This window comes from Phyllosticta citriasiana (genome assembly GCF_038021145.1).
Source record: "Phyllosticta citriasiana strain CBS 120426 chromosome Unknown IWZ02scaffold_13, whole genome shotgun sequence".
NCBI classification, from domain to species: domain Eukaryota; kingdom Fungi; phylum Ascomycota; class Dothideomycetes; order Botryosphaeriales; family Phyllostictaceae; genus Phyllosticta; species Phyllosticta citriasiana.
In genome coordinates, this window is record NW_027117290.1 from 914,582 (window position 1) to 939,114 (window position 24,533).

At 55.1% G+C, this 24,533-nt stretch overlaps 7 protein-coding genes across 7 annotated transcripts; 5 read left to right on the forward strand and 2 right to left on the reverse strand.

Moving 5' to 3' along the window:
* Positions 1-1,387: 1,387 nt before the first annotated feature.
* Positions 1,388-2,586, forward strand: IWZ02DRAFT_73712 (uncharacterized protein). Its single transcript, XM_066771141.1, has one exon. It carries the CDS (start codon positions 1,465-1,467, stop codon positions 2,257-2,259), a length of 795 nt encoding a protein of 264 aa, XP_066619801.1. The 5' UTR covers positions 1,388-1,464; the 3' UTR covers positions 2,260-2,586.
* Positions 2,587-3,080: 494 nt separating this feature from the next.
* On the forward strand, positions 3,081-4,152 carry IWZ02DRAFT_73694 (uncharacterized protein). The gene has a single exon (XM_066771140.1). It carries the CDS (start codon positions 3,174-3,176, stop codon positions 3,876-3,878), a length of 705 nt encoding a protein of 234 aa, XP_066619802.1. The 5' UTR covers positions 3,081-3,173; the 3' UTR covers positions 3,879-4,152.
* A 3,066-nt stretch (positions 4,153-7,218) lies between these two features.
* IWZ02DRAFT_73733 (uncharacterized protein) lies at positions 7,219-11,614 on the reverse strand. Its single transcript, XM_066771142.1, has 3 exons — positions 10,128-11,614; positions 8,772-10,071; positions 7,219-8,724 (listed from the first exon to the last, which is right to left on the reverse strand). Exons 1-3 carry the CDS (start codon positions 11,441-11,443, stop codon positions 7,687-7,689), a joined length of 3,654 nt encoding a protein of 1,217 aa, XP_066619803.1. The 5' UTR covers positions 11,444-11,614; the 3' UTR covers positions 7,219-7,686.
* Positions 11,615-12,994: 1,380 nt separating this feature from the next.
* IWZ02DRAFT_460482 (uncharacterized protein) lies at positions 12,995-14,710 on the forward strand. The gene is made up of 3 exons (XM_066768156.1): positions 12,995-13,667; positions 13,725-14,029; positions 14,079-14,710. The coding sequence occupies exons 1-3, from the start codon at positions 13,307-13,309 to the stop codon at positions 14,382-14,384; spliced, it is 972 nt and encodes a 323-aa protein (XP_066619804.1). The 5' UTR covers positions 12,995-13,306; the 3' UTR covers positions 14,385-14,710.
* A 325-nt stretch (positions 14,711-15,035) lies between these two features.
* Positions 15,036-16,983, forward strand: IWZ02DRAFT_493477 (uncharacterized protein; the record flags this gene model as incomplete). The annotated part of the gene is made up of 2 exons (XM_066769937.1): positions 15,036-15,171; positions 15,224-16,983. The coding sequence occupies 2 exons, from the start codon at positions 15,036-15,038 to the stop codon at positions 16,981-16,983; spliced, it is 1,896 nt and encodes a 631-aa protein (XP_066619805.1).
* Positions 16,984-17,595: 612 nt separating this feature from the next.
* On the reverse strand, positions 17,596-19,446 carry IWZ02DRAFT_460489 (WD40-repeat-containing domain protein). The gene is made up of 5 exons (XM_066768157.1): positions 19,381-19,446; positions 19,166-19,280; positions 19,058-19,111; positions 18,063-19,004; positions 17,596-18,008 (listed from the first exon to the last, which is right to left on the reverse strand). The coding sequence occupies exons 1-5, from the start codon at positions 19,400-19,402 to the stop codon at positions 17,834-17,836; spliced, it is 1,308 nt and encodes a 435-aa protein (XP_066619806.1). The 5' UTR covers positions 19,403-19,446; the 3' UTR covers positions 17,596-17,833.
* A 162-nt stretch (positions 19,447-19,608) lies between these two features.
* On the forward strand, positions 19,609-24,270 carry IWZ02DRAFT_73784 (XRN 5'-3' exonuclease N-terminus-domain-containing protein). Its single transcript, XM_066771143.1, has 3 exons — positions 19,609-19,901; positions 19,951-21,556; positions 21,609-24,270. The coding sequence occupies exons 1-3, from the start codon at positions 19,803-19,805 to the stop codon at positions 24,218-24,220; spliced, it is 4,317 nt and encodes a 1,438-aa protein (XP_066619807.1). The 5' UTR covers positions 19,609-19,802; the 3' UTR covers positions 24,221-24,270.
* The last annotated feature ends 263 nt before the right edge of the window (positions 24,271-24,533 follow it).

Sequence of the window (24,533 nt, forward strand, 5' to 3'; positions counted from 1 at the left end):
GTATTGATGACATATCTTGGAAGCGACGGCGGTACATGCCGGGGGCTTGACTGTCAAAATGTAGTGTGTGTACTCTCTTTCGGCGCTCTATTTTCCCCCCAGGTTGCATTGGGAGGATCATGAGCGGATACCTTTTCCTCGCTGTTCTTTTTTCATTTGTCGAACTACCCAGGGCGAACCTGAGCAATATGTGGAGCAGTGCTCAAGGGAAGCAGATTCCTCTTCCTCCATTCAAAGCCCGTTGTCCTTCACTGGATAGGCCAAGCAGCTTACCACAACGCCAAGTTTACGTATAGCTAGCAAGCAAGCAAGCAATCTTTGCGCAAAATCACCAATGATTCGCCGACATGGATTCGTACATCAAATTCTTACTCTCGCTCGGCAACTGCGCGTGTATGGAAGGCCGGCATGTGAACAAGGAACAGCTTCCAAATGCCTTATCGACGATGACGGCACGATCTCGACGTGAAACCCCTCCCACCCTCAGGACACCCCACCCAGTCCGATAACCGTCGCCTGCGGGGATCACACACGACGCGTTTCGCATCGCAACCAACGCAACGTTCATCGCGATGGCACGAACGACCCCACCGCACAAGGCTGGCTGCTGCTGCTCACCAAGTTGCACCGTCCCTGTCACCATCTGCTGCTTGGCTAGGCATTGTTGGTTTTAGTCCGAGGTTGCTAACGACAGAGAACTGGACAGTCGCATTGCTTTCTTGGCCGTCATCAGCATCATTGGCAGTCAACATCAGCATCTGTGCGCGTGTCGCAGTCGTCGTCGGCCGAAGGTTTGCTGATGATGGCGACACAGACACAGACAAATTGGCCCAGACGGACGGACTTTTGCGCTGCCCGTCTTCTGGGCTGGGCTGGGCTGGGCTGGGCTGGGCTGGGTCCGGTTGCACAGCACAGAGTAGACCAAGTGACTGCATGATCGACTGTTGCACGCGCTGTGTCTGTTGCATCTTCGGTCTTTTTTTTTTTTTTTTTTTTTTTTTTTTTTCTTTGGTTTTGGCGCTGCGCGCATTCTGACTCTTACCTTCTATGCTGTAACACCGACGCTCAGCGCAGCGCAGCTCAGTCTGTAAGCTGGGTCCAGGGCGTAGCGTGGCGCGGGCAAAGCAAATGCATGATGACGCCGCCCGCCGGAGAAATACGATGGAAGGGCGTGGAAAAGGGGAAAGAAAAAGAAAACGGGAATAAGAAAAGAGAGAGGGGCGAAACGATTGCTGGGTGTGGATGCATCCATGGAGGAACCAAAAAACTGACCAATGACGTTGGCAATGCAGCCAACAACACCTCCCGTTGGTTCATCATCTGCCCATTTTTTGCTGGGTAAGACACATCGTAGTGGTGGGAAGGAAAGAGGAGGAGGGAGGGAGGGAGGGAGACAAGCGGAGTAGATTTTTGGCTGGGCATTCACAAGCTGCAGACGCGCTCTGAAGACTTGTAGATGGGCGGATGATATGTACTTTTGAGGTACTTGCACCTGCTTGTAATGATGATTGGCATGTGAGGTGGTGGTCAAGCCGGCCCTGTATACTGACGAGGGAAAAAAGATGCCCTCTCCGCTCTCTCCCCTCAACGGCTTCGTCCATCCACCATCTTCTCCACACCACACAGTCTACTGTACCGCCATGCCAGGCTAAGCAAGAGATGAGCAGCGCACATGTCGCCTCTGCCTTCCGCGGCTGCCGCCTAGCACTGAACCCATCCATGATGGCGCCCATCTCTACCCATTCTTCCCTCTCTCGACGCAACAGACTCTTCCACACTAACGTGCATAGCGAGCATCACAAGGAAAAACCCAGCGCCCAGCCTACCGAGCGTTTCCGCACCACCGTCTGCACGCAGGCCAACATGAAGCGCAAAAACACAACTGTGCATACTAACGCGCGCAGCCAGACATCTATTTCTCCGTCGCCCTCCATCCATCCTTTGCATCCATTCCAGCAAGGCGACCGGGTTCCTCCAAGCCCGACACCCTACACCGAACAGACCACACGCGATCTGTTTCCGAGTAGGTTGACCTCAAGCAGAAAAGCAAAACCCCCTCCCCACTCGAGCAATGGACTGGATTGCTCGAGCCAAGCCGACCAGGGTCCATCGGCAGCAAAGCAAAGTGTTTCAGCCACAGTTCTGAAGCGCAGCTGGAACCCCTGTCGGTCTGTCTCTGGCTGGCTGTCTCGCGTGCGGGCGTGGGTTGCCAGAACTCCAAGCTCAGCAGCTGCAGCAACAAGCTCTGTCGCTAGCTAGCTCGTGAGCTTGCTTGCCTAGGTTATGTATACCCTGTGAACACGGGGATCATGGCTGTTTGGAACCAACTTACCTTACTTAACCAACAACCTACCAAATATCACTCTCTGTTTGTATGTATGTATGTATGTATGAGCCCTCTTCTTCCAAGCTCGCGCAAGTTTCACTGCCTGGATGAGTTTGGCTCGGCCCGATTAGATGGTTGCTACGCCTGTAAATACTGGACGAACGAGCGCTGTGTTGAAACTTGGGACAGCTGCTGCTCTTCGTGCGCTGCCCGGTTATGGGGCTGCTGGGTTGCTGTGGCGAAACGCCTGCACATGCTTGGTAGCTTGGTTGGTTTTCTGTCTGGCTCACTTTCTAGCTCGCATTGATAGATGCCTTCGGGCTTGGTGTTGAAGCCTCGAAGAGCTGTGTGTGGTCAGAAGCATCGTTCCCAAGAATCGCGCAAACCCGAGACACACCCTCGAGAGTTCTCCACATCTGCGTCGGATATTCCCTTGCTAAGAAGCGGAAACTGAGACCAAAGCGATTCGCTCATGTCCGTTCGCGTCCTTCCTGGCTCACACACACACACACACTCTCTCTCTCTCTCTCTCTCTCTCTCTCTCCCGAGTCCCCTGAGTGGGTGGGTGCCTGTCTGGCATGCCATACCATGGCATGGCTCATAGAAACACACGTGGACAGCACCGCCTGCTGCGCCAGGCACCGAATACCTGGCGTTCATGGAAGAACCTGTCGATGCCGACGCTGCTGCCCACCAAGGGTGACTTCCAACTACGAAACTACCGGCGCTATTCAGACAGGCGTGCGTAGATGCGCTCAGCTACCGGTTCGTCGAGTGCCTACCCTACCGAGGTCCAGGCACAGACAGCGCGAGGCAGTGCTCCAAGTAGGGCGCGGCGCTGGCAAGAATGATTTCCGTCCAAGACTGTCTATCGGTTGGCGTTTTGTTTCTACTTTTCCTCTCCTGGGCGTCCAGTCCAGACGGTCAGAGTCTCTTTACCGCCAGTCCAATCCAAGTCCATCACGTCAACACGTCCTCATCTTGGACAGTGCCGTTCGAGAAGCTGTTTCGCTGCTTGATTGGCTGCGTGCTCCGTCTGCCAGGCTCTTACCTCACTACTCCTCCCACACCCTGTGTGCCTCAAACACCTGGCCAACACCTCGCCTCGCTGCTCTACGCCGGCCGCTTATGCTTGGCAGATAGTCTTCGCAGCCTATCACTTTTCTCAGTGTGCCTTTTGTCACATTGTTCGCGGATTTTTGGCTACATCCAATCTTGTGTGTCCTCATCGTCGTCATCAATGCTCCATGGCCTGGCCGCGCGGCTGTCTACCAGATGGGCGGATGCGAGGATGGATGCGTGGTTGAGTCACTCACTCGGAATCGCCAGCCACTGTATCAGAGTGTCGACGCTGGATCCATACATACATGCGATAAGGCTGGCCAGATTGCCTGTCTGTCTGGTAGTGTGTCGTTCAGCTTCGCTCCAGACCAGCTGTGGCCTGCAGCTACCCGCCGCATTCATGCTTTGGTTGGTAAAGAGACAAGGAGCTCAAGTCAAAGTGCACCTCCATCGCCAACGGTTATGTAGCAACCCAACATTCGTTCGTTGATGGCGTCGTTGTCGTCAACACAGGCGGTGTAGGAAGGTAGGTAAGCCTCTGCACACCCACACGCCCACACATCCAACACGCACACACACACTCTCTCTCTCTCCGGGTCCCCGGATGGAGCCGCCTCTGTGTGTGTGTGTGTGTGTGTGTGCGGTGCGATCGCCACCACCAGCAACGCGTGCGTGGTGCCTGTGCAACCTCAACCGCGCTCCCTGCCGACGCATCATCTTCCATGCCCTCGCCTCCCATCCAAAAATCCAGTCCTCCAGTCCTCCAGCTCGGCGGCCCGGGATTTGGCGAAGCGCGGCGTGGCATGCATGGCATGCGCGCGTGTCTTAGTTCGGCTTCGGCACTCACGGGGTTGTGTACTGTGGTATACAGTACGGTGTTTATGCAACAATGACGTGAGCCTGATCTCCGTCCATACGGATGGTCGGGGTCGGGATCGGGGTCGGGGTCGGTGGCCAGATGATGTTGGTTGGTTGGTTGGTTAGTTGGTTGGGGGCCAAGATTTGACGGTCGGTTGGTGTCGGGATGACGTGAGTGAATGCCGCGATGCTGGACGCTGGACGCTGGACGCTGGACGCTGGACGCTAGATGCTGGATTATGGCCTATCTACCTTTGTCGGTGAGCGATGTGCCGTGCGCACATAGTGCAGGACGAAGCCGTCAGATGGGCGAGACAAAAGCCAATGGGCCAGTGTGCGCGAGATGGGCTTGTCATTCAGTCAGTCGTTCAGTCAGTCACTCAGTAAGTCAGTCGCTCTCCAACCGTACATACGTTCACACAGGTCCGCATGTACAAACTCTCATGACAGCTGCATGTCTCTCCTCCCGTCTGCTCCTACTCTGCTATGCAACAAGATCGTCCGTAGGCGGGCACGTGGACCAGAACCGTACCATGTTCCCTTTCGCTTTTTTTTTTTTTTTTTTTTTTTTCGTGGAACACACACACTCCTACCCCGTCTTTCTTGCTCCGTCAGCCTTCTCCTGCTCGTAAGGACTGGGTGCTAGAGACAAACAGACATGTTTCCACCAGTAAATAGAAACCGAAACTTTGAGCAGCACCACGTGGAGAAAACCACTCTATCGGCCCACCTTCCCCGTCGTCCGTCCTACCTCTCCATCCACGCATGTACCCATCATCCAGCACCACCAGCTCCACAAGCACCACCAGACTCGGCGGCACCGGCACCGGCACAGGCTCACTGACTCACTGACTCACTCACTCACTCACTCACTCACTCACTAGCTGCCGCCATCCGGCCATCCGGCCACCACCCAGCGCAGCCCGGCTCGCTCGGGCAGACGGCATGGCACTCTGCGCTCCTGCGGCCGCCATCCCGCCGGCCGGTTCGTCCGTCAGCGTGCGTCATCTGTCGTGATGTGATGATGATGATGATGATGATGATGATGATGATGATGATGATGACGACGGTGGCGGACGGGCGTCGGACAATTAGTAGGTGCGTTGACGTCTGTCCGTTCGGCATGTTGGTTATCCGCGCCGGGGCATGTATGTGTGTATGCATGTATGTTGTGCGATGCGATGCGATGGTGATTGACGGACAGACAGACAGGGTGCGAGAAAGAGAGGCCGATTGTGCGACTGCACGAGGTGGGGTGGTGGGGTGGACTTGCAGGATACTTGGATAGACTTGGAGATGGTGGGGGTGAGCGGCGTGTGACGTTAGTGACAGGGGCGGGTGGGTTGTGAGATGGGGGGGGGGGGGGGGGGGGGGGTCAGGGGTAGGGGGTTAGGGGAGAAGGTGTGAGGGGGTGCAAGAGAAATGCCATAGCACTCTGCGAAATACATCTGAAAGTGATTGCGTTCAATTGTAGCATGAATTCATTCTTGCGCCACGTGCGGCCATAGTCAGTGACGGACGACTCGTGTTCTACAGTACATCTTCCCCTTTCCCCCTTGAATGTCCATCTCCCGCGCGTCAAAACTCAAGTTACTTCTATGGTTTCCCTCAGCAGTACATCGGAACCCAGCAGTTTCTCTTCCTTTCCCCTCCCATGTTCAGGCAGTGATGCCGTTCGGTGCCACAATCAAAGACAGAATCAACCTTCTTCTGCTTTCTCCGGCACCAACAAAACCCAAAGCCCTCAGGTCTCACCTTGGAACTCTCGCCCCATCAGTACTGCTTCCGATTCGACCAACAACTATTAAACCTCATCCACTCCAGCGCCGAATGATCCCCACACGCCAACCTGCCCCTAAGCCCGGGCGGCAAAATCTCCGGCGGACAAGTAAGCCCCAACCAATCCGCAATGCGTGGATTTTTCCCAAAAATCGAGCGTCGGCTCAATGAGATCGCGGACGCAGAGGCCGAGCAGCATTCTGGGATCCATGGCGAACATGGTGTCCTCTGCGACGCGCAGGTCGAAACGATGGTCCCACTTGTTGCACTGAGAATTAATGGCGGTGAAGGAGTTGGCGGCGCGGATTTCGATGGCGTCTCTCAGGGTCGTGTGTCGTGTGCGAGGGGCCAGAGGAGGCCGTGGTGTGGTAGGAAGCGGATGACGAAGGGGTCTTGCTGGAGGGTCCAGAGCACTGTGTCGGCGCTGGGCTGGACGTAGGCTGCGCCGAGTTGGCTCTGTGCGGAATGCGCGCTGAGTGGGAAAGCCATGGCAAATTTGAGCGTGAGTCTAGTCGATGTCAAGGTGTGAAGACAAGGTAGACTGATTCCCCCCCTGACTGGGAACTCTTCTGTCCTGGTGTTTAATACCAATTGCACTCCTTTTACAAGACATTTGGCATAAAGACAAACTCACCTCGTTTGAGTCAAGTTTTCAAACCGGAAAGCCCCCCCCCCCCCCCCCCCTTTTCTGGAAGCCATAGAATCTTCCACTTGATTGCGCTGTCTGTTGGCAAATATGTCTCTCAAAACCATTGGAGAGACAACGGCTTTCGCTATCAACACTTCGGCCACGTCAAACCCGCAAAAGCGCAGTCTTCTATCCGGGCACACCCCTGACCTCCTGATGTTGAGAAAGTTGTCGCCTTTGGTGCATATGAATGTAGAAGCGGGAACGGTGATTCTGCGGGACCGGAATGGTTGTGCTTTGGCGGAAGCCACACAATCTGGTAGTTCGCAGTGCATCAGTTTGAGTCTCGCCGTTCTTTTTCTTTTCCCTTTTTCCTCTCTTCACCTCGTCGCGCTCTTCTTACTTCAGCCCTTCCTGGCTTTCTCTTGAAGCGTAAAATGTCAGACGAAACTCCACCTCTTTCGCGAGTCCCTTTCAGACCCTACTTTCTGCCAGCCACTCTGAGCGGATGGCTCGCTCCTCTTGCTCATATTTCTTTTTCTGCAACGTGCATTTGTGCAAACCATCATTTTCGATCCCAATCATAGGGAGCTTCTCTCTGCCAATGTTGCGGCGCTCGCGACAAATATCGGCGACAGTTGGTCAAATTCTGTCGAGCACCAGGAAAGGGATAGAATCACTATTCAACCCAACACCTTGAGTGCTACAGGGGCAGGCAAAAAGGCGCGGAAGAGAAGGAAACCATTGGGTAATGGGAAGGCGCAAGAAGAGAAGCCGAACAACAGTTGACAGCCACGTCGTACATGCAGTGACAGATTTGCCCAAAAGCAAGACAAAGACAGGCAAGACACCTCGAACAGAAACCGATTCCAATCAAAGCATGACTTCGATTGCTTGCCCAAGTGATATATATACACCCATCGCTCATGCTCAACTTTTGAATCGACGTCTCTCGACATGCTCCAAAAACATACATTCGGCTACGGGGCAGTCAAAACGCCTGCCTTCCCCAGCCGTTGTTTATTCACCAACATCAATGCTCCATTGGCTCCCCCGAGTCCACCCCGCCAGCACTGCCGCTCGCCTTGGTCTCGACATCCCCAGTGCTCATGTCTGGTTTAACCCTCTTCGCCTCGCGGTCGCTTCCAACCGCCTCGGCCGCCTCTGCCCGGCGCTTCTCGCCCTCCTTGCGCTGTGCGTCTTCGCGTTCTCGCCGCCGGGACTCTCTGTCTTGTCTCTCGCGTTCCTTGCGCAGAGCCTTACTTTCAAACTCGTGCCAGTCACCTTGCAGAGTTTCTAGCTCCGAGCGCCTAGGAGGGGGCGACTCTGTTGTAAAGTAAGGATGTTCCAGGACATCAGTGGCGGTGGGGCGGGCGTCCGGATTGTACTGGAACATGGCTGCGAGAAGTTCAAAAGCATAAGGAGTAACGCGGTCCTTGTACTTTTCCTCAAACGTGCTGGGCTTTCGTTCCGTTGGCCGCAAGAGCTCAAACCATTGCATGTCGACGATGCCAGGCCAATCAGCTCGCGTGGGTGTGCCAAGAATGTTGTAAATCTTGTCGAGCTGGTTGATCTCGCCCCCATCACCAGGGAAGATGGCGTGCTTGGTGAAAATTTCGACAAGCACGCAGGCCGCGGACCATATGTCAACAGCTGGCCCATATTGCGTCTCACCAAGGAGAAGCTCTGGCGGACGATACCAAATGGTGATGACGCGGTTGGTGTAGTCCAGCTTCTTCCGCTTCGCATAGAAACGAGCCAGACCGAAATCCGCAAGCTTCAACTGACCAGTGTTACTGACGAGGATGTTCGCAGCTTTGATGTCTCGATGTAGCACGCCACGTTTGTGGAGGTAGTCGAGCCCTTCAAATAGCTGCTTTGCCAGGTCCTTTTTGTGATAGGCCTCAAGCTTGAAGTGGGGATGATTGAGCAGTCCCGTCAAGTCGTGTGAAAGATACTCAAACACCATGAAGCAATCATTGCGCTCGACCATGACCTCTTGCAGCTTGACAATATTGTCATGGTTGAGTGACTGCAACAACTTAATTTCACGAATCGCCGTGACCGGGAACTACAACGCATTAGCCCGAGATGCATCATCCGCGGATAGTGACTCACCCCGTCTCTTTCACCCTCCATTCGAATCTTCTTGAGTGCGACCTGGTCATTGGTGTAGACATGGATGGCCTTAAAGACCTTTCCATACGTTCCAGATCCCACCACTGATTCATTCCCTGGCTTTCGATAGTAGACGGAATATGACGCTTGAAACTCTGGCTTCAGAACTGGTTTTGGCTTGGGACGCTTCATGATCCTCTTTTCAAAGCGTGGAGCTGCCGGTTTTGGCTCTGGTCTTCGCGCTCTTGACTCTGGATGCCTGTACTCCGTGACCTTGAAGTCCGTGGGACGGAAAGCTGACGACCCAGCATCTGACCTCCGATCGTCCCAATCAGGCCGCCTATCCCTCTCATCTCTTCTGTAGTCGGATCTCCGGTCGTCCATGCCTCTGTGGTCCGGTCTTCGATCCTCACGGTCTGAGTATCTGTAGTCTGATCTCCGGTCGTCATACCTGTAGTTTGACCGCCGTTCATCTGCACGGTAGTCAGACCTGCGGTCGTATGGATCATAACGGCGGTCGGCGCGAGGGTCGTTGCGCGGGTCGTTGCGCGGGTCGTTGCGCAGGTCGTTACGCGGGTCGTTACGTGGGTCATTGCGTGGGTCGCTACGTGGATCAAACCTCGGCTTGGAGTTTGAGGAAGACACTGGAATGGGTTTGCCTTTAGTCGAAGCAACTTCGAGCACAGATGGCTCCCGTGCTTTTGACGTCAAGTCTGCCTTGGGATTGGTTCCAGCTTGCGGTCCAGCTTTTGACTTGAGTGCAAAGCTGATTTTGGTGCCGCCTTGCCCATGTCCACTCTCGCTGCTCGGCTTGGTTGGAGGAGGCATTGTCTTTTCCTCTTGGGCATTCTGATCCTCGACCCGCAAGTCCTTGGATGGCCGGAAGGGATTATCCTCTTCGTCTGCAGATGACATTGCCTGATCCGACGACTGGGATTGTGACGGATTGCCAGTGTTCATGTTCATTGCAGAGGGAGCAATGAGACTCCGATGCTTGTCGATGGGCGCACGGCCGCCTCTGCTCCCCGTTGCAGGCGTCCACGACAAGTTGCTGTAGTGGCCACGTCCACGGTTGGCAGGTGGGGCCGAGTACGTTGAATTCGATGGAGGATAGCGGCGGTCCGCAGAGTTGTAATGATTGCCCCGATAAGCGCCGTGGTTGCCGCGGTATGAAGACGGGGGTTGTTGATAGCCTGGTTGTTGAGTGCCGTACGAAGGTTGATGGTAATACGAGTTTTGGGATGGAGGATAACCCCCAGGGTACGGTGATTGGTTGGGAGAGTATGCAGGCGGTGGAGATCTGTAACGCATCAGCAAAAAGGCAAAGCCATCATTTTTGATCAGTTAACAGCTTACCCTTGGTTTCCGTAGTACGGCTGCTGGCCGCTCCAACCACCTCTACCGCCATGGTATGGAGACTGTGACTGGGGCGACAGGTGCAATGGTGTGGCATACGGGGGAGTGTGGGAGTAACTTCGAGTATCGACTGGAGGCCGGGAAGGTCGTCCCTGGTTGTGATATGGTTCCCGCATCCTTCTCTCCTCGTCAACGGACCTTGCAGTGTCAGACTCGTAGCCCACTCGAGGCTGCGGCGTGCTTCGTCGAGAACCGGGTCTACTTGGTCGGGGTGGATCAAGCTCGCGGGAAGGGCGAGGCTCGGTACCGTATCTGTGGCGTGCTGAGACTGGAGGCGAACGTGTACTTCGGCGCCGCGGCGATTGGCGAGAGTGGTGAATACTTTTTTCTGGCCTCGGCGGAGAAATATGCCTTCGTGCAGGCGATAGAGATTGCTTGGATGGTGGGGTCGGCGAACGGACTGGCCTTCGAGATGGCCGAACGTCGGTATCTTTGTGCCTCCTCAACAATGCGGCAGAAGACTGCTTGTGACCCTTGGTTCTGTCCTCCACGGACGGCGTCCGTCGCCGATGCGTATGCCTTCGAGGAGAGGAGCGTCTAGGCTGATCGTCTCTTCGTGATGGCTCTCTTCTGTTGGGACTAGCAGCTCGTTTTTTATGTCTCGGGGGCGACGGTGCGCGTCTGGCGTGAGATTCGTCTGAGCGCGAACTTGGTCGTGTCGAAGTGGGAAGATAGGAGTCTGGCGACAAACGACGCGTTGCCGTCCGCTCGCTGCGTACAGGACGTGGAGAGAAGGTCTTGTCTCCGTGCCTATCCGCGGGACGGGAACGCGAGGGCGGTCCCTCAAGGCTGGGGCTACGGTGGCGCCTGGAGCGCTTGTGATGGTCTTTAGAGGCTGGGGGCGTCGGGCTGCGTCGTCGTTTTGCGGACGAGGGCGATTCGTGTCGATGTCTGTGTTCGCGTGTAGGCTTCTCTCCGCCGGACGCTCTGGTCCTCGACGGTCGGTAGAGGTCGTTCTTTGGATCTCTTGGCGTAGGGGACCGCCTGTCTCGACTTCTGCGACGCGACCTGCTCCTGCTCCTCTCGCGCGAGCGGGCACCCGAGTGGTGGGGTGGACGATTGCGGTGGTGGTGTTCCCCGGGGTATGGGGATTGGCGACCTGGAGCGTTCCTCTCGTGGCCTCGTCCGCGGCGCGCTGCAGCTGGCGATTGTCCCCGCTCTCTCGACGGGCTACCTTCACCGTTGGCCCTGCCTCTGTTCCGTGATGCTAGTTCCTCGGGTCGCCACTGATCTACCAACGGCGTTGACCCAGCCATAGATGGAGGTCAAGAAGACATGGAGCTCTTTCGAGCAGAGTGCAAGTGTCGGGCACGCTTTGCGAGACGCGAAAGTGGGAAGACGGTGCACCGAGGCAGCGACTCGGCCCAGCAACGCCGTGTGAAAAAAGGCAAGAAGAAGGGAAGAGTGAATGCGCACCGACTTGAGCGTCGGATTGAGCCAAGGGCTGCGCGACAGAGGGTGGTGGTGAGGAGCACGAAATGGGTGAGGCTCTATGCTTCTGACCCGTCCGTCTCCCGAGGCCGGCTAAGCGTAGCCGCCGTCGCGGTGATCTAAGCGGCCTGACGCTCGGCGGAGAGACCCAACGTCAAATCTTCAGGATGTGTCAGTATCGAGCGAAGCGTCGTGGTCGCAGCCTTGGAGTCGAGAAAGCGACACAATCGATGCCGTCAATCGTGCACTGTTGCTGTGTTTTGCCGCTGGCCGCCGCCCACAACCAAGCTCCGCTACTCACGTGCCTTCTGCCAACCGCCACATCCAAGCTATCTACGAAACAATGCTGCGCAAGTCGAGCCAAATAACTCTGAATTTCGTCCAAATGGCTGCCGATGCATGGTGTCGTGTGTGGAGATCCTCAAAGCAGTCAGAGTCGGTGCGGCCATGGCAGCTGAGCACCCAAAGGATGTTGTATCAAGGGACCTCCACGGCGAGGAGGTGCCAAAGGCGCGGCTTGGCCTCGGATGTGGCAGCCGGTGTTGTTCTTTAATGAAAAGTCCTCAACCAGCGGCATAATTGCCCAGCTTCCACGTCAATGGGCTTGCAACAACGTATCGCCTCTGTGAACAGTCTTTTTCTCCACAAACGCTTGGTGAAGACCGGCCGGCCCTGGTTGAGTACCATCACTGGTGGGTCAACTTGATTCCAGGCTCGAGGTTGGCGGCAGCAGCAGATGCTGTCGTTCGATTCCTTTTGCGATGCGCCGAGACACATATTCAAGCTCGAGGCGATGCCTCGGCTGACGGCAAAGCGTAGCTGGAGTCCCAACACCAATTCCCAAATGCGAAAACACCTGACATCCCCAGACGAGGGTGCTCACGGCGCGTGTTAGTAGAGCAGAAACTAGAGTCTCAAAAAACAGCTTCCACCCAAGCATTTCCGCATCCAATGTCCAGCCATGTCCCGCCCCTAGTTGCGGAATAGAAACCCATCACGGCGCGCCTGCTTAGGCCGCCCAGCAAGAACAACGATGCCTACCATCGTGTGTCGCAATGTCAACTTGGAAATGGTGGTTGTAGCAAGGGGTCAACTTGGCCGACGTTTCGAGGCTTAAGCGGTGCCGGCGAGTCCAGTGTGCACGATGAGCTGTCGCGTGTGTGGTGTGTCGTCAACGCCGAGGTAGAGGCTGCACCAAGAGCAGGATGAGCCTGCACGAGCGGGCGAGCGATGGCATGGTTGCAGATGCAAAGGGAAAATGGCGATGAAGATGGTCGAAGGCGTGGGTCTTTAGCTGACGATGAGGCGGGGGGTGCGGTTGTGGAAGAGGAGCTGCGGCCAAGAGTCGCGGGTCGTGGATCGCACCGCAGGGTCGCAGCGACCTGAGGCCGGGGTCGTTGGTTCTCGGCGACGGCCCTAACCGCTAACGTAGGTCAGTCATTTTGGGCTTCGGTCAAACAGAAAATCTCCCGCTCCCCGCCGACATCCATGTGTCAGAGCATCCTCTACCTATTCCTCTGTGCCAGGCAGCTTGCGACCGACTGCGCAAAAGTGTCCGACCTCGACCTACATCTCGCGAGCCATGGCCCTGTAGACTTTGCACCATCGCATCCGTTTTCCGCTCGACAATACTACCGCTAGACCCACGACCAATCCGGCCGAACCAGTCCCCAAAGAAATTTGCTGCAATGGATTCAGAACAACCCCAGCCGCTCTCCGCAGTCCCTCCGCACGTCTCCAACGGCCTCACGCACACCGAAGTTCGGGACCGCAAGGAACGCGAGAATCTTTACGCCTCGATCCAGACTCTGAGCAGCGCTCGACAGCCCATAGACTTGTCACAGCCGAACGGCATCTACTCGAACCCACAGATACACAGCAAAGTGGATTCCGCCAACGGAAAGGCTGCGGCCGTTAACGGCCTTGACGGAGAGCATGCTCCGGACACTCGCGACGTCGCTGGTCCCCTCACGCCACTGGCCACAAGCAGACCGCAGAGCCCCTTCACTCAACACCCGACAATAGACTTTGACGGGTTGAGCTGGCCCAGTGAGGACTCCCACCTGCTGGCATGATGTTTGTGAGACTAATGTGGGGCCATATCAGGTCTGGGAACAAGGGAGCGCAAAGAAGCGACGGAGGAGCAGAAACAAGAGCGTCTGGCAAAACTCTCCGGCGCAGTGAGGACTATACTTGAATGCCTCGGCGAAGACCCGAATCGCGAGGGTCTTTTGGAAACCCCCGAGCGATATGCCAAAGCCATGATGTTTTTTACCAAGGGCTACGAAGAGAATCTTTTTGATATTGTTAACAGGGCAGTGTTCCACGAGGACCACGACGAGCTTGTCATTGTCAAAGATATCGAAGTCTTTTCGCTTTGCGAGCACCACTTGGTCCCCTTCACTGGAAAGGTAGAATTGAACCTGCACAAAGACGCAACTTGGAAGCTAACTCGCGTAGATGCACATTGGATACATTCCAAACCGCCGCGTTCTAGGTCTTTCAAAGCTTGCTCGGATTGCCGAGATGTTCGCCCGACGATTGCAAGTCCAGGAGCGCCTCACGAAGCAAGTTGCCCTTGCACTTTCAGAGGTCCTCCAGCCCCAAGGAGTCGCCGTTGTCATGGAATCAAGCCACCTCTGCATGGTCATGCGTGGTGTTGAAAAGACAACCTCCACCACAACAACTAGCTGCATGCTCGGTGCTATGCGCTCCAGAGCGAAAACGCGCGAAGAATTCCTCAACCTCGTCTTTGGAAGACGCTAGGTGCATCCCAAAAATATTTCATGGTCTTGGATACAGTTACTGGTACTGGCGTTACTACTCGGCTCGAACTCTGGCGTTTGGGGAGGCTACGGTGCTCATCCACCACAATGGCGGGCGGCGGCACGGCCTTGTTGCGTCATACATCTCTTGCATCTGTACTATTAACGACTGCATACAAGCAGGGTCTTGTCGTGCCTTTCAACAGGCGCTCTGTCTCCAATAGATGGAGACTTATCCAGGCTCGCGGCCTCTATACCCCATCTTTCAAAAATCATTTCTGGTAGTCTATCATTTTAACAAAATGGAACGGGGTTTGCATCTTGTCATCTTCATTTTTTCACAACTATGATGTTGTTAAAATGCACTGTCTGGAATGGCAGCATCTTCTCAAGGATCGGTGATGACATTGCCTATGAGCAAGAGCATTGAAGACTTCTTGTGTTATTTTTCTCTACAACTCGCCATGCTTTGGATCGAGCGACGCTAAGCCCTTTCGAATGCCAGCTGGTCCTATTCGCGCACCACGGCGTCGGCGAGGAGTTGTGCGGTATGCTTTTGTTTTCCTCCAACGCAACAGCTTTTGACTGAACAACACACACCCTTCCCTTTGCGTCCAGTCCAGCGATTCCCCACGTCGAAAATTCTTTCACCATGTTCGGGAACGAACTTCCACGGGCCCCAGTCTCTGCTGCTGAGAATCAGCAGCAAAACACCTCTCAAGACTGTGAGATGACGGACGCGCCCGAAGAAGCTTGCAGTCACAGCAACCACCAGACCGATAGTCAAGGTAAGCATTCCCTTCCACACGAGCATTTCAACAAGGATCTCACATTTTTCAGACTCTCTCTCTAGCGGCTTCCATGTGAACAACAACATCCATCCTAGCAACAGCTCTTCGGCCACATCCACTTCGAACTTGACTCAACGTCGCAACCATATCCCGCTCTCAGTCTTGGTCGAGGCCTCCAGCTGCTCTGGTAGCCATTTGATCACCCAGCAACGAGCAGGTTATCAGCCCGAAACCTTTTACTCCGACAAAGGCAAGAGCAGAGCTACATACGTTGAAGACGATCATGAACCACAGCCGACCTACACGGGAAAGGGCAAGGGTAGAACGACTTACCATGAAGTTCGCCCTCCGACGCCTTCACCCAAAGATTCCCCTGTTCCCTTCAAAAACAAAGGCAAAGGCAGAGCCATAGATGTCGAAGATCACCCACCAACGCCACCTCCCAAGGACATTCTGATGCGAGATGTTTTCTCGCCTCCGTTCAATGGACCGTTGACAAGTCTCATCTCGCCCATGAGAAAGCTCATGGCCACTGAAGCTCCTAGACCAAGCATTTCGTCATCCACATTTGGCAAGACCAATCTCGCCATCAGGAGCCTCCGTCCACACGCTTTCAACCTTTGGGAAGCCATTTTCAGCCAAAGCGACATCACTCTCAACGTTGCCAGGCACATGGAAGTCGACGACTTTGTGAACATGTACTGCATCAGCAAAAAGTTCTACTACCTCGTCAACTCGCACATGACCACGTACATATTGACCCTCGCACGCGTCCACGCTCCGCTTGCCATGACAATCACGCCGTACACTTTCCGTCGCAGTCTCTGCATCCTTGACCCGGCCCTCCGTCCTCACCCCAACGACCCAACTCAGCGCGGACGCGTCGTGCCAAGTCCCAAGTGGCTGCAGATGGTGGCCTTTCGTGAAGCCGTCTCTCACGACATCCTCCTCGCCATGGCGCTTGAGGGCCACCGGTTCCCGCATCCCATTCAAGAAGTCGTGCTCAAAATGTGGATGCTGATGGACCTGCCGCGCTCCGCGCTCCGGCTCAGCATGATCCGCAACGACCGCGTCTGGCACAACCGCGACCTCTTCGTCGCCGTCATGTTTCTGTTAAAGCTCGACATGCGCTTTTCGGACCCGATCGTCGGCGACGGCGAGTGCGTGCTCTCTCAGCTGCTCATGGCGCAGCGCAGCCTCGAGCCGCTGTGGGAGGTGCTGCGCGGCTGGCGCTTGAACACGCAGACGGAGCTGCTGTCCATGGTCGTTGAGTGGGACTATGCGCCGAAGGGCTTCGACAACCCAAAGGGCCTGCCCATGTTCGGCGTGCCCGCAGGCAAGATAAGCAGTCTTTCGTGCGAGGACTGGACACCGGGCCGTCCGCCGCTGTTGCGTCCCGACGAGGTAATCCTCGGCGAGTGCATCCGTCGAAAGCTCGACATGAACCGCTGCTTTGTCGACTTTATGCTGTGGGGCTACGTCAACTGGCGCAGTGGCGCCCCCATCCCGTTGCCGAACAACGACGAGCTGAAGAGGCGCTTCAAGGGCAAGCTTGGCTATGTCGATGTGCTCAAGGAGTATCGTGCCGCGCTTGAGGCGCAGAAGTTGCGTGATGAGCGGAAGAAAGCTGCGGGCCTCAAGCCCGGCTCACGTCACACTCATGCTGCTCAAAGTCACGCCCAAGCTGGTTCCGGTCACTCTCAAGCCGGTCCAAGCAATTCGCAGTCTGTCCCTACTCCTAGCCTCTTCGCAGCCGGTCCAAGCAATACACAGGTCGGTTCCAGCGCAGGAAGCGGCTCAACGCATTGAACAGCATTGCTTCGCAGGTCGACAGATGGTTTGCTCCTGAGCAAGAAACAACACAGCAACCTAGGAAAACCAAAAAGCACGGAGAGAGTGGCCGGGTTCAGAGAGGCTCTTCCGTCCAGCAGGGAGATTGGAAAGGGTAGACTAGCAAATCAAAGGAAACGAAAAGGAACAGCAGAACAGACTCGAAACTGATTTGTGATTACTCTAAAGTCTAGTCGCGTGAAGTGGTGGTGGTGGTGGTCTGCAGCCGCGAGCGAACAAGAAGATTTCAGTCAGTCAGTCGAGAGAGAGCGACAAAAATCCTCATGAGACGACGCTTTCTACCCTCCCGCTGCTACGTGCGAAGTTGGCAAACCGTGCGCTGATTCGCTGCGGCATTTCTACGGCTATCTGGTGATTGGACAATGCACTTGGGACATCGACTAAACAGGAAATGTTTTTGCAGTTTTTACCACCATGGTGCCGCACGGATTTCAGGACCTTTTGGGGTCCATTCCTTCAGGTCTGTCGGTGTGCATTTATGGCCTTCAAGCGGCTGGAATTTGAAATGTCACTGCAGAAAAGGTTCATGGGAGAGAGACACAGCAAGTTCAGGCATTTGTGAAAAGCTTGTTGGGAAGGGGTTTTGAAATTCGATTCCTGCTTTGAGGTGCTTGCTAAAACGAACCTGGCATTACTTTTGATCCTGCGCTCAGCCACCCAGGCCTTTCTCCTGGCAATTGAGCAGATGTTCCTGATGCTCTACTCCAGCCGTAATGCCCCCTGCTTCCGCCCCTAGTGACTCCTGTCATAACGCCGTGCTCTTGCTAGCCTGCCTTTGCACCCTCAATTCCCGTCCTTCTAATCTCGCCTATTCCGAAATGTCTCTGTTGCTCACCTTCTTCTGCGGCGCCTGCACAATGGTCCTTGCAGGCCTGAAGATCTGCAGCTGGTTGTCCTCGGCCGTGGCGAGCATGAACCACGGGTCGTTCCTGTTCCAGCTGAAGTCGGTGACACTGTTGGTGAAGCCGCCGTGGATGAAGAGCCTGTTTGTATTGTGGTTAGCGAAATGCGCAACATGTTGATCGATAAAGACGTACAGCTCGGGGGGTCCATCTTCAGCCTCCTCTGGAGTCTGTTCCTCTCCAATCTTGCTGACGTCCCAGAAGTTGATGCGCTTGTCTACGCTGGCGCTGGCAAGCACGGCGCTGTCCGTCGGGTGCCAATCAACGTTGATGACGGTCTGGTTGTGGTTCTCGAGGCTGTGCAGCTTCTTGTCCAAGAATCGCAGATCCCACAGACCCACGGTGTGATCAGATGAGCCTGTTGCAACGATGGATTCCCAGTGGGGATGGAACGCCAGGCAGTTGACAGCGTCGGCGTGTGCGTCCTTGCGGTGAAGCGCAACCTTGTTCGTCTCTTGGCGCGTATCGAGGATCTGAAGCGTGAGATCATCGGAGACGGAGCCCAACAAGAAGGGATTAATCGGATTGTGCTGCACATCGTTGACAATGGCGCTATGGTGTTCAAACGTCCTTGCAGGGTGAATCGCCGGGTCGTTCTTGTTGAAGTCTCCCTTTGTGTTCCACAGCCTGACTGTACAGTCTTCTGAACCAGTGGCCAACCATCCCTCCTCCTGTGGGTTCCAGCTCAAACCGAATCCCTCGGCTTCGTGGCCAACCAGCTCAATGTCCGGTTTTGAAACACCGCTGGGGTCGGGCTCGCTACTGTGCTTGGTCCGGTCGAACACAAGGACTCTGCCATCTGTACACCACGTGGCAATGAGGTTGGGATTTTGCGGCATGTATCGAGCTTTGTTGATCTCGCTAGGATGGTTGATGCGCTGGACGGTCGTAAATTGAAAGGGTGTCTTGGCCGCGCCATGACCGCCTATTTCGCCTTTCTGGGCATCGTAGTCGGAAGGGTCAGGGGTTTGTAGGGAGGGTATCTCAATGGACGCAATGTGAAGGTAGTTTTGGGCCTTGGACGAGGTGTGGGTGCCGTATATCAAACGGTGCTTGGCGAGGTTTGAGCCGGGGACTCTGTTGTTCTTGTAAGTCGAGGCATTGAGCGTGTATAATCTCATGAGACTCACTCCTGCTTGTCGGGAAGCCATTGTGCGGTCAAAGCAGGCCAATCCAAAGCCTGACTGCCTGGAGGTTAACTTTTTGTGCAGATCCTCATGGAATGCGGCGCGACTCACGCAAAGAGGACGTCGTAGAGGAAAGGAGAATTCTTCTTCCACATCTTGTACTCCTCGTTCGCGACCTTCGCCTCAATGAGCTCCTCGTCTGCCTCGCGGGCCTGCTCTTCAGGATCTGTCATTTCCACGCGCATGAGCAATGTCTTCAAAATTCGAAGAAAGAAGGTGTCTGAACGATTGGAGACTGAAATGGAAGAGATTTACGTCACACGTACCCATCATCCTGCGATCTTCCATGGTTGCGAGTGGCAGTGGTTTGTGGTGCGAAATCGAACACGGTGTTGAGGGAAGACGCGCTTGCAGTCGTCGGACGCGTGAAGCTCATCTGCGCCGGCTGATCCCCGGAAGATCAGCAACGTACCGCATGGCCCCCGCCCCGAGCGGCGCGGTGATGATGTTAGCTGCCCTGGGGTCGCCTCCGCCTTTCTCTCTTCGAAGACTCCGCGTCGAGACCAAGACACCCTCGACTACACGCTCGTGTGGTCGTTCATTCTTGCTTCCGCTTTATTCGCCCAAGCGCCTTCCCTCGAGCTATCTCTTGTCCCGCCGCTCTATTGTTGTCCTCCCTCGCGGCCTAGCTGCGTCAACAACTTCAATTCTACTCTGCACTCATTGACATACCCCCTACACCGGCATCATGGGTGTTCCCAAGTTTTTTCGATGGCTTTCCGAGCGGTATCCGACCATCTCCCAGCTCATTGCGGAGAATCGGATACCAGAGTTTGATTGTCTATACGTGAGTCAACTCTGGCCGCGCGATTCCCATTGCTAATCAAGGTGCGCAGCTGGACATGAACGGCATCATCCACAATTGCACGCACAATGATTCGGATTCTCCCACCCACCGCATGTCTGAGGACAAGATGTTCATCGCCATCTTCAACTACATCGAGCATCTCTTTGGGAAAATCAAACCCAAGAAGCTTTTTTTTATGGCGATTGACGGTGTTGCACCGCGCGCCAAGATGAACCAACAGCGTGCCCGTCGCTTCAGGACTGCCTTGGACGCAGAGATGGCGCGGGAGAAAGCTATCAAGGAGGGAGTCGAAATGCCCAAGGAGCCGCCTTTCGACAGCAACTGCATTACACCCGGAACGGAGTTCATGGCCAGACTGACGAGGCATCTCAAGTATTTCGTCAACAAGAAGGTTTCAGAAGATGTAGACTGGCAAGGCGTGGAGGTTGTCCTTTCCGGCCACGAGGTTCCTGGTGAAGGAGAGCACAAGATCATGGAATACATTCGACAAGCCAAGGCGCAACCTGGATACGACCCGAACGTCAGACACTGTCTTTACGGCCTGGATGCTGACCTGATCATGTTGGGTCTGCTCAGCCACGACCCTCATTTCTGCCTTTTGCGTGAGGAAGTCACTTTTGGACGGCAGAACCAGAAGAAATCCAAGGAGCTGGAACACCAAAACTTCTTCCTTTTGCATCTCTGTCTTGTCCGCGAGTACTTGGAACTGGAATTTCAAGAACTAGAGGAGCCTGGTGCCCTGGACTTTCCTTTTGACATGGAACGTGTCATTGACGACTTCATTCTCATGGCGTTTTTCGTTGGAAACGATTTCCTTCCCAATCTCCCACATCTTCACATCAACGAGGGAGCTTTGGCATTGATGTTCAATGTCTACAAGACGGTTTTACCAAAAGCGAAGGGCTACATCAACGAGGGCGGCGTTATAAATCTTGAGCGATTGGCGCTTTTGTTGGACGAGCTTTCTCACGTGGAATACCGCTTTTTTGAATCGGAAAATCAAGATGCTGCATGGTTCAAGGGCAAGCAGATGGGACGCGAGGACGTCATGGAGCGTACTAAGAGGCGCGGCCAGATCGTCATGACATCCAACCAAAAGGAGTCTTACAAGAAGGTCAAGCAATATGTCAACAACCGTCCCCCAAGCGGTGCGGCGCAGCCCCTCGATCTCCCCTCCACTCTGCCTGCCGGCGATCGAAAGTTCGTTGAGGAGTTGGCAGAAAGTCTTCGCTTGCCATGGAAGACGGTGGAAGATGATCAGGGTGAGCGTCACATCCAGCTGACATTTCCTCCAAAACCCGAAGGCGATGACGACGAAGAGGAGGAGGAAGATGATGAAGAGGCTCAGACTGCCATCTTCCGCGTTTTCAAACGCTACGACAATGCCAAGGTTGAGGATCTCTCACCTGGTGACGTTCAAGCAGCGATGGAGAAAAAGTACGAAGAAAAGTACCAAGACTGGAAGAACAAATACTACCAGTCCAAACTTGGTTGGGGAGTAGACAATCAAGAAGAAATGAGGAAGTTGGCAGAGAATTATGTACAGGGACTGCAATGGGTCCTGTACTATTACTACCGTGGTGTGGCTTCTTGGCCCTGGTACTACGGCTATCATTACGCTCCCATGATCTCTGGTAAGGTGAAGCGTTCGACACGGTACAGCAGAAGTGCTAACACCATCTGCAGATGTCAAGAAGGGTCTTACCGCGGACTTGAACTTCAAATTGGGCCAACCGTTCAGGCCCTACCAGCAGCTCATGGGTGTCCTTCCCGACCGAAGCAAAACGATTGTTCCGACTGCCTACCACGACTTGATGACGAACAAGGATTCTCCAATCATTGACTTTTACCCGCGCGACTTCGAACTGGACATGAACGGCAAGAAAATGGAGTGGGAGGCCGTGGTCAAAATCCCGTTCATTGAGGAGAAGCGCCTGCTGACCGCCATGGCCACAAAGGAAAACAAACTTTCCGACGATGAGCGCCAGCGCAACGAGTTTGGTGTGTCGTTGAAGTTCACTCATCAACCAGATTTGGACTTTGTCTACCCGTCTTCGCTACCTGGAATTTTTCCAGATCTGGCACACTGTCACTGTGTTGAAAACATTTTCGAATTGCCAACCATGGAAGGGTTGGATTACTATGTCGGTCTTGTCGACGGCGTCAAAGTCGGCATTGACGCCCTCGCCGGATTTCCCAGTCTCAAGGTGCTTCCTTTCCACGGGGCCTTGGTGTTTCACGGTGTCAATGTCTTTCAGCAGGAGAGCAGGAATGAAAGCATGGTCGTTACTCTCCTGGGCACTGAAGAGCGCAACAAGGCCTCCGAGGCGCAAAAGAAGCTCGGGAAAGCGATTCATGTTGGTTACCCCTTCCTGCAAGAAGCCAAAGTTGTGAAGGTTTCAGATGAGCTTTTCGACTACGTGGAGCAGGCCGGTCAAGTCATATCTATTCCGCATGGCCCGAAAGAAATTTCGGACTGGAAGAAAAAGTCAGACCGTATCGAGAACTTCTACAGCAAGAAACTGGGAATCGACATAGGCGACGTGGAATCGGTGTTGCACGTCGACATGCTCAAGGGTCTTAAAAAGGCGCATGACGGCGCGACGGTGAAGGAATACGGCGTCATTTCCGGACTCGAGACGGACTACGCGTCCCAAGCTATAGTTGACCAAGTTGTCAGCGAAGACCAACGTTTCTTGGAGAGGGCCGCGGTACCCATCGCTGAGGAATTTCCCATTGGCTCGCGCGCCTTTTTCCTTGGCGACTTTGCTTACGGGCGGCCCTTGGAGGTCCTAGCTCACCATGATGACAAGGCTGAATGCTGGGTCTTGACGATGAAGGGCAAGGAAAGAGACTTTGGAAAAGAGGTTGTCAAGAGAGTCGAGTCTCAACAGGCCTACCAGCCGTCCTACGCCGTGGCTAGGCAGCTGAGGATGAACCCGTTGGCCCTTAGCAAGGTCACCTCAGCCCTCTCGGTCAACTCGAGTGGTCTGCGCCTGAACCTAGGTTTGAACCTGAAATTCGAGGCCAAGAAGATGAAGGTCTTGGGTTATTCCCGCAAGGGCGAAACTGGTTGGGAATACAGCCCCAAGGCTGTGAATCTCATCTGCGAGTACATGGTCAAATTCCCCGAGTTCTTTGCAGTCATCCAGGCGAACCCAAAGGGCGACATCTACGAAGACACGGACTTTTACCCCGAGGACATTGCGAAGCAAAAGATGAAGGAGATTGGAGCATGGTTGAAGTCGATCGAGTCGAAGAAGTTCCAAAAGGTGCCGCTGGAAGCTGAACAACTCGACTCGGACGCGGTCAAGGAAATTGAGGCTGCTGCCGACGAGAACCTGGCTAACTCGCCTCCCCCAGAGGGTAAGAAGATCAAGGGTGTCCCTCGCCAGGCGCTCCTCAAGCCGACCGACGCGGAGCAGGTGATTGGCTCTCAAAGGTTCTCCCTTGGTGACCGTGTTGTCTACGTGTTGGATTCTGGCAGAGTTCCCATTGGGCAGCGCGGTACGGTCATTGGCATGACGCGCACGGCCAGGACGACTTTGTTGGATGTCGTCTTCGACACTACTTTCATGAGTGGAACTTCGCTTGGAGAAAGGTGCACGCCGTTCCGTGGCTCCACGGTTCCGAGCACTGCAGTCCTCAATCTGAGTGACCGGCAATGCGTGGCCATGTCGACTGCAGCCAGCGCCAAGCGCCCAAAGTCGACTCCCCAGCCTCTTTATGCTCAGAGCAATGCCTACGGCGCGCCCGTTGCTGCTGGAGGCCAGGGGCAATATGTGCCGGCCCCGGTACCTGCACCGCTGTCAGGTTCATTCACCGGTGCTGTGCGTGGCAACGGACGAGGAGGCGCGCGTGGTCGTGGTGGGTTTGCCTCGCCTATTAATGGCAACGGCGTGCAGGCTCCCCAGCAACGGGCACAGTCGCTTCCGATCCGCCACTCCGCCCCGCCGACAGGCGAATCCAAGGCAATCAACGGTGCGCCATATGCGACTCGCGGTCGCGGCGGAGCAAATGGGACTTTTGCGCCGCGCGGAAACGGACTTGTGCCGCGTGGAGGTCGCGGAGGTGGTGCAGCGCAAGCGAACCGAAGCGGTTACACGGTGGTTGACTTTGTGGACGAGGGCCTGGCTAAGAACACGGTCCAGTTCAGGCCGCAGAGCTACAACTTTGCAGCTCCGCCAGCGAGCCTGGACGCGCCTGCAGGCCGAGGCCGTGGCAGGGGTAGAGGTGGTTTCAGGGGCAGAGGTTCAGCGACGAGGGGACGGGGTCAGGGTCAGCAGATGCCGCAGTAGTAGCAGTATTACATATGGCATCTGGTCCACCGGGAGTCTGGAATGGTGTGGAATGACGACGGAGGTAGTGCAATTGAAGAATTGAAGATGGCAGTGGTCTCAAAGTGTGTGCGTAAACATCAAACAGACAGCAGCAGCAGCAAGGGCGGACATGACATGTTTTGGAGAGTGGCAGGACGCGGGACAGGAGAAGCGGTGCAGTGCAGTGCAGTGCAGTGCAGTGCAGTGCAACAAGCACTCCATGTCTGGACGATGGATCGGTGGTGTGGTTGAGCGGTCGAGCGGTCGAGCGGTCGAGCCCCTTGCGCCAGCC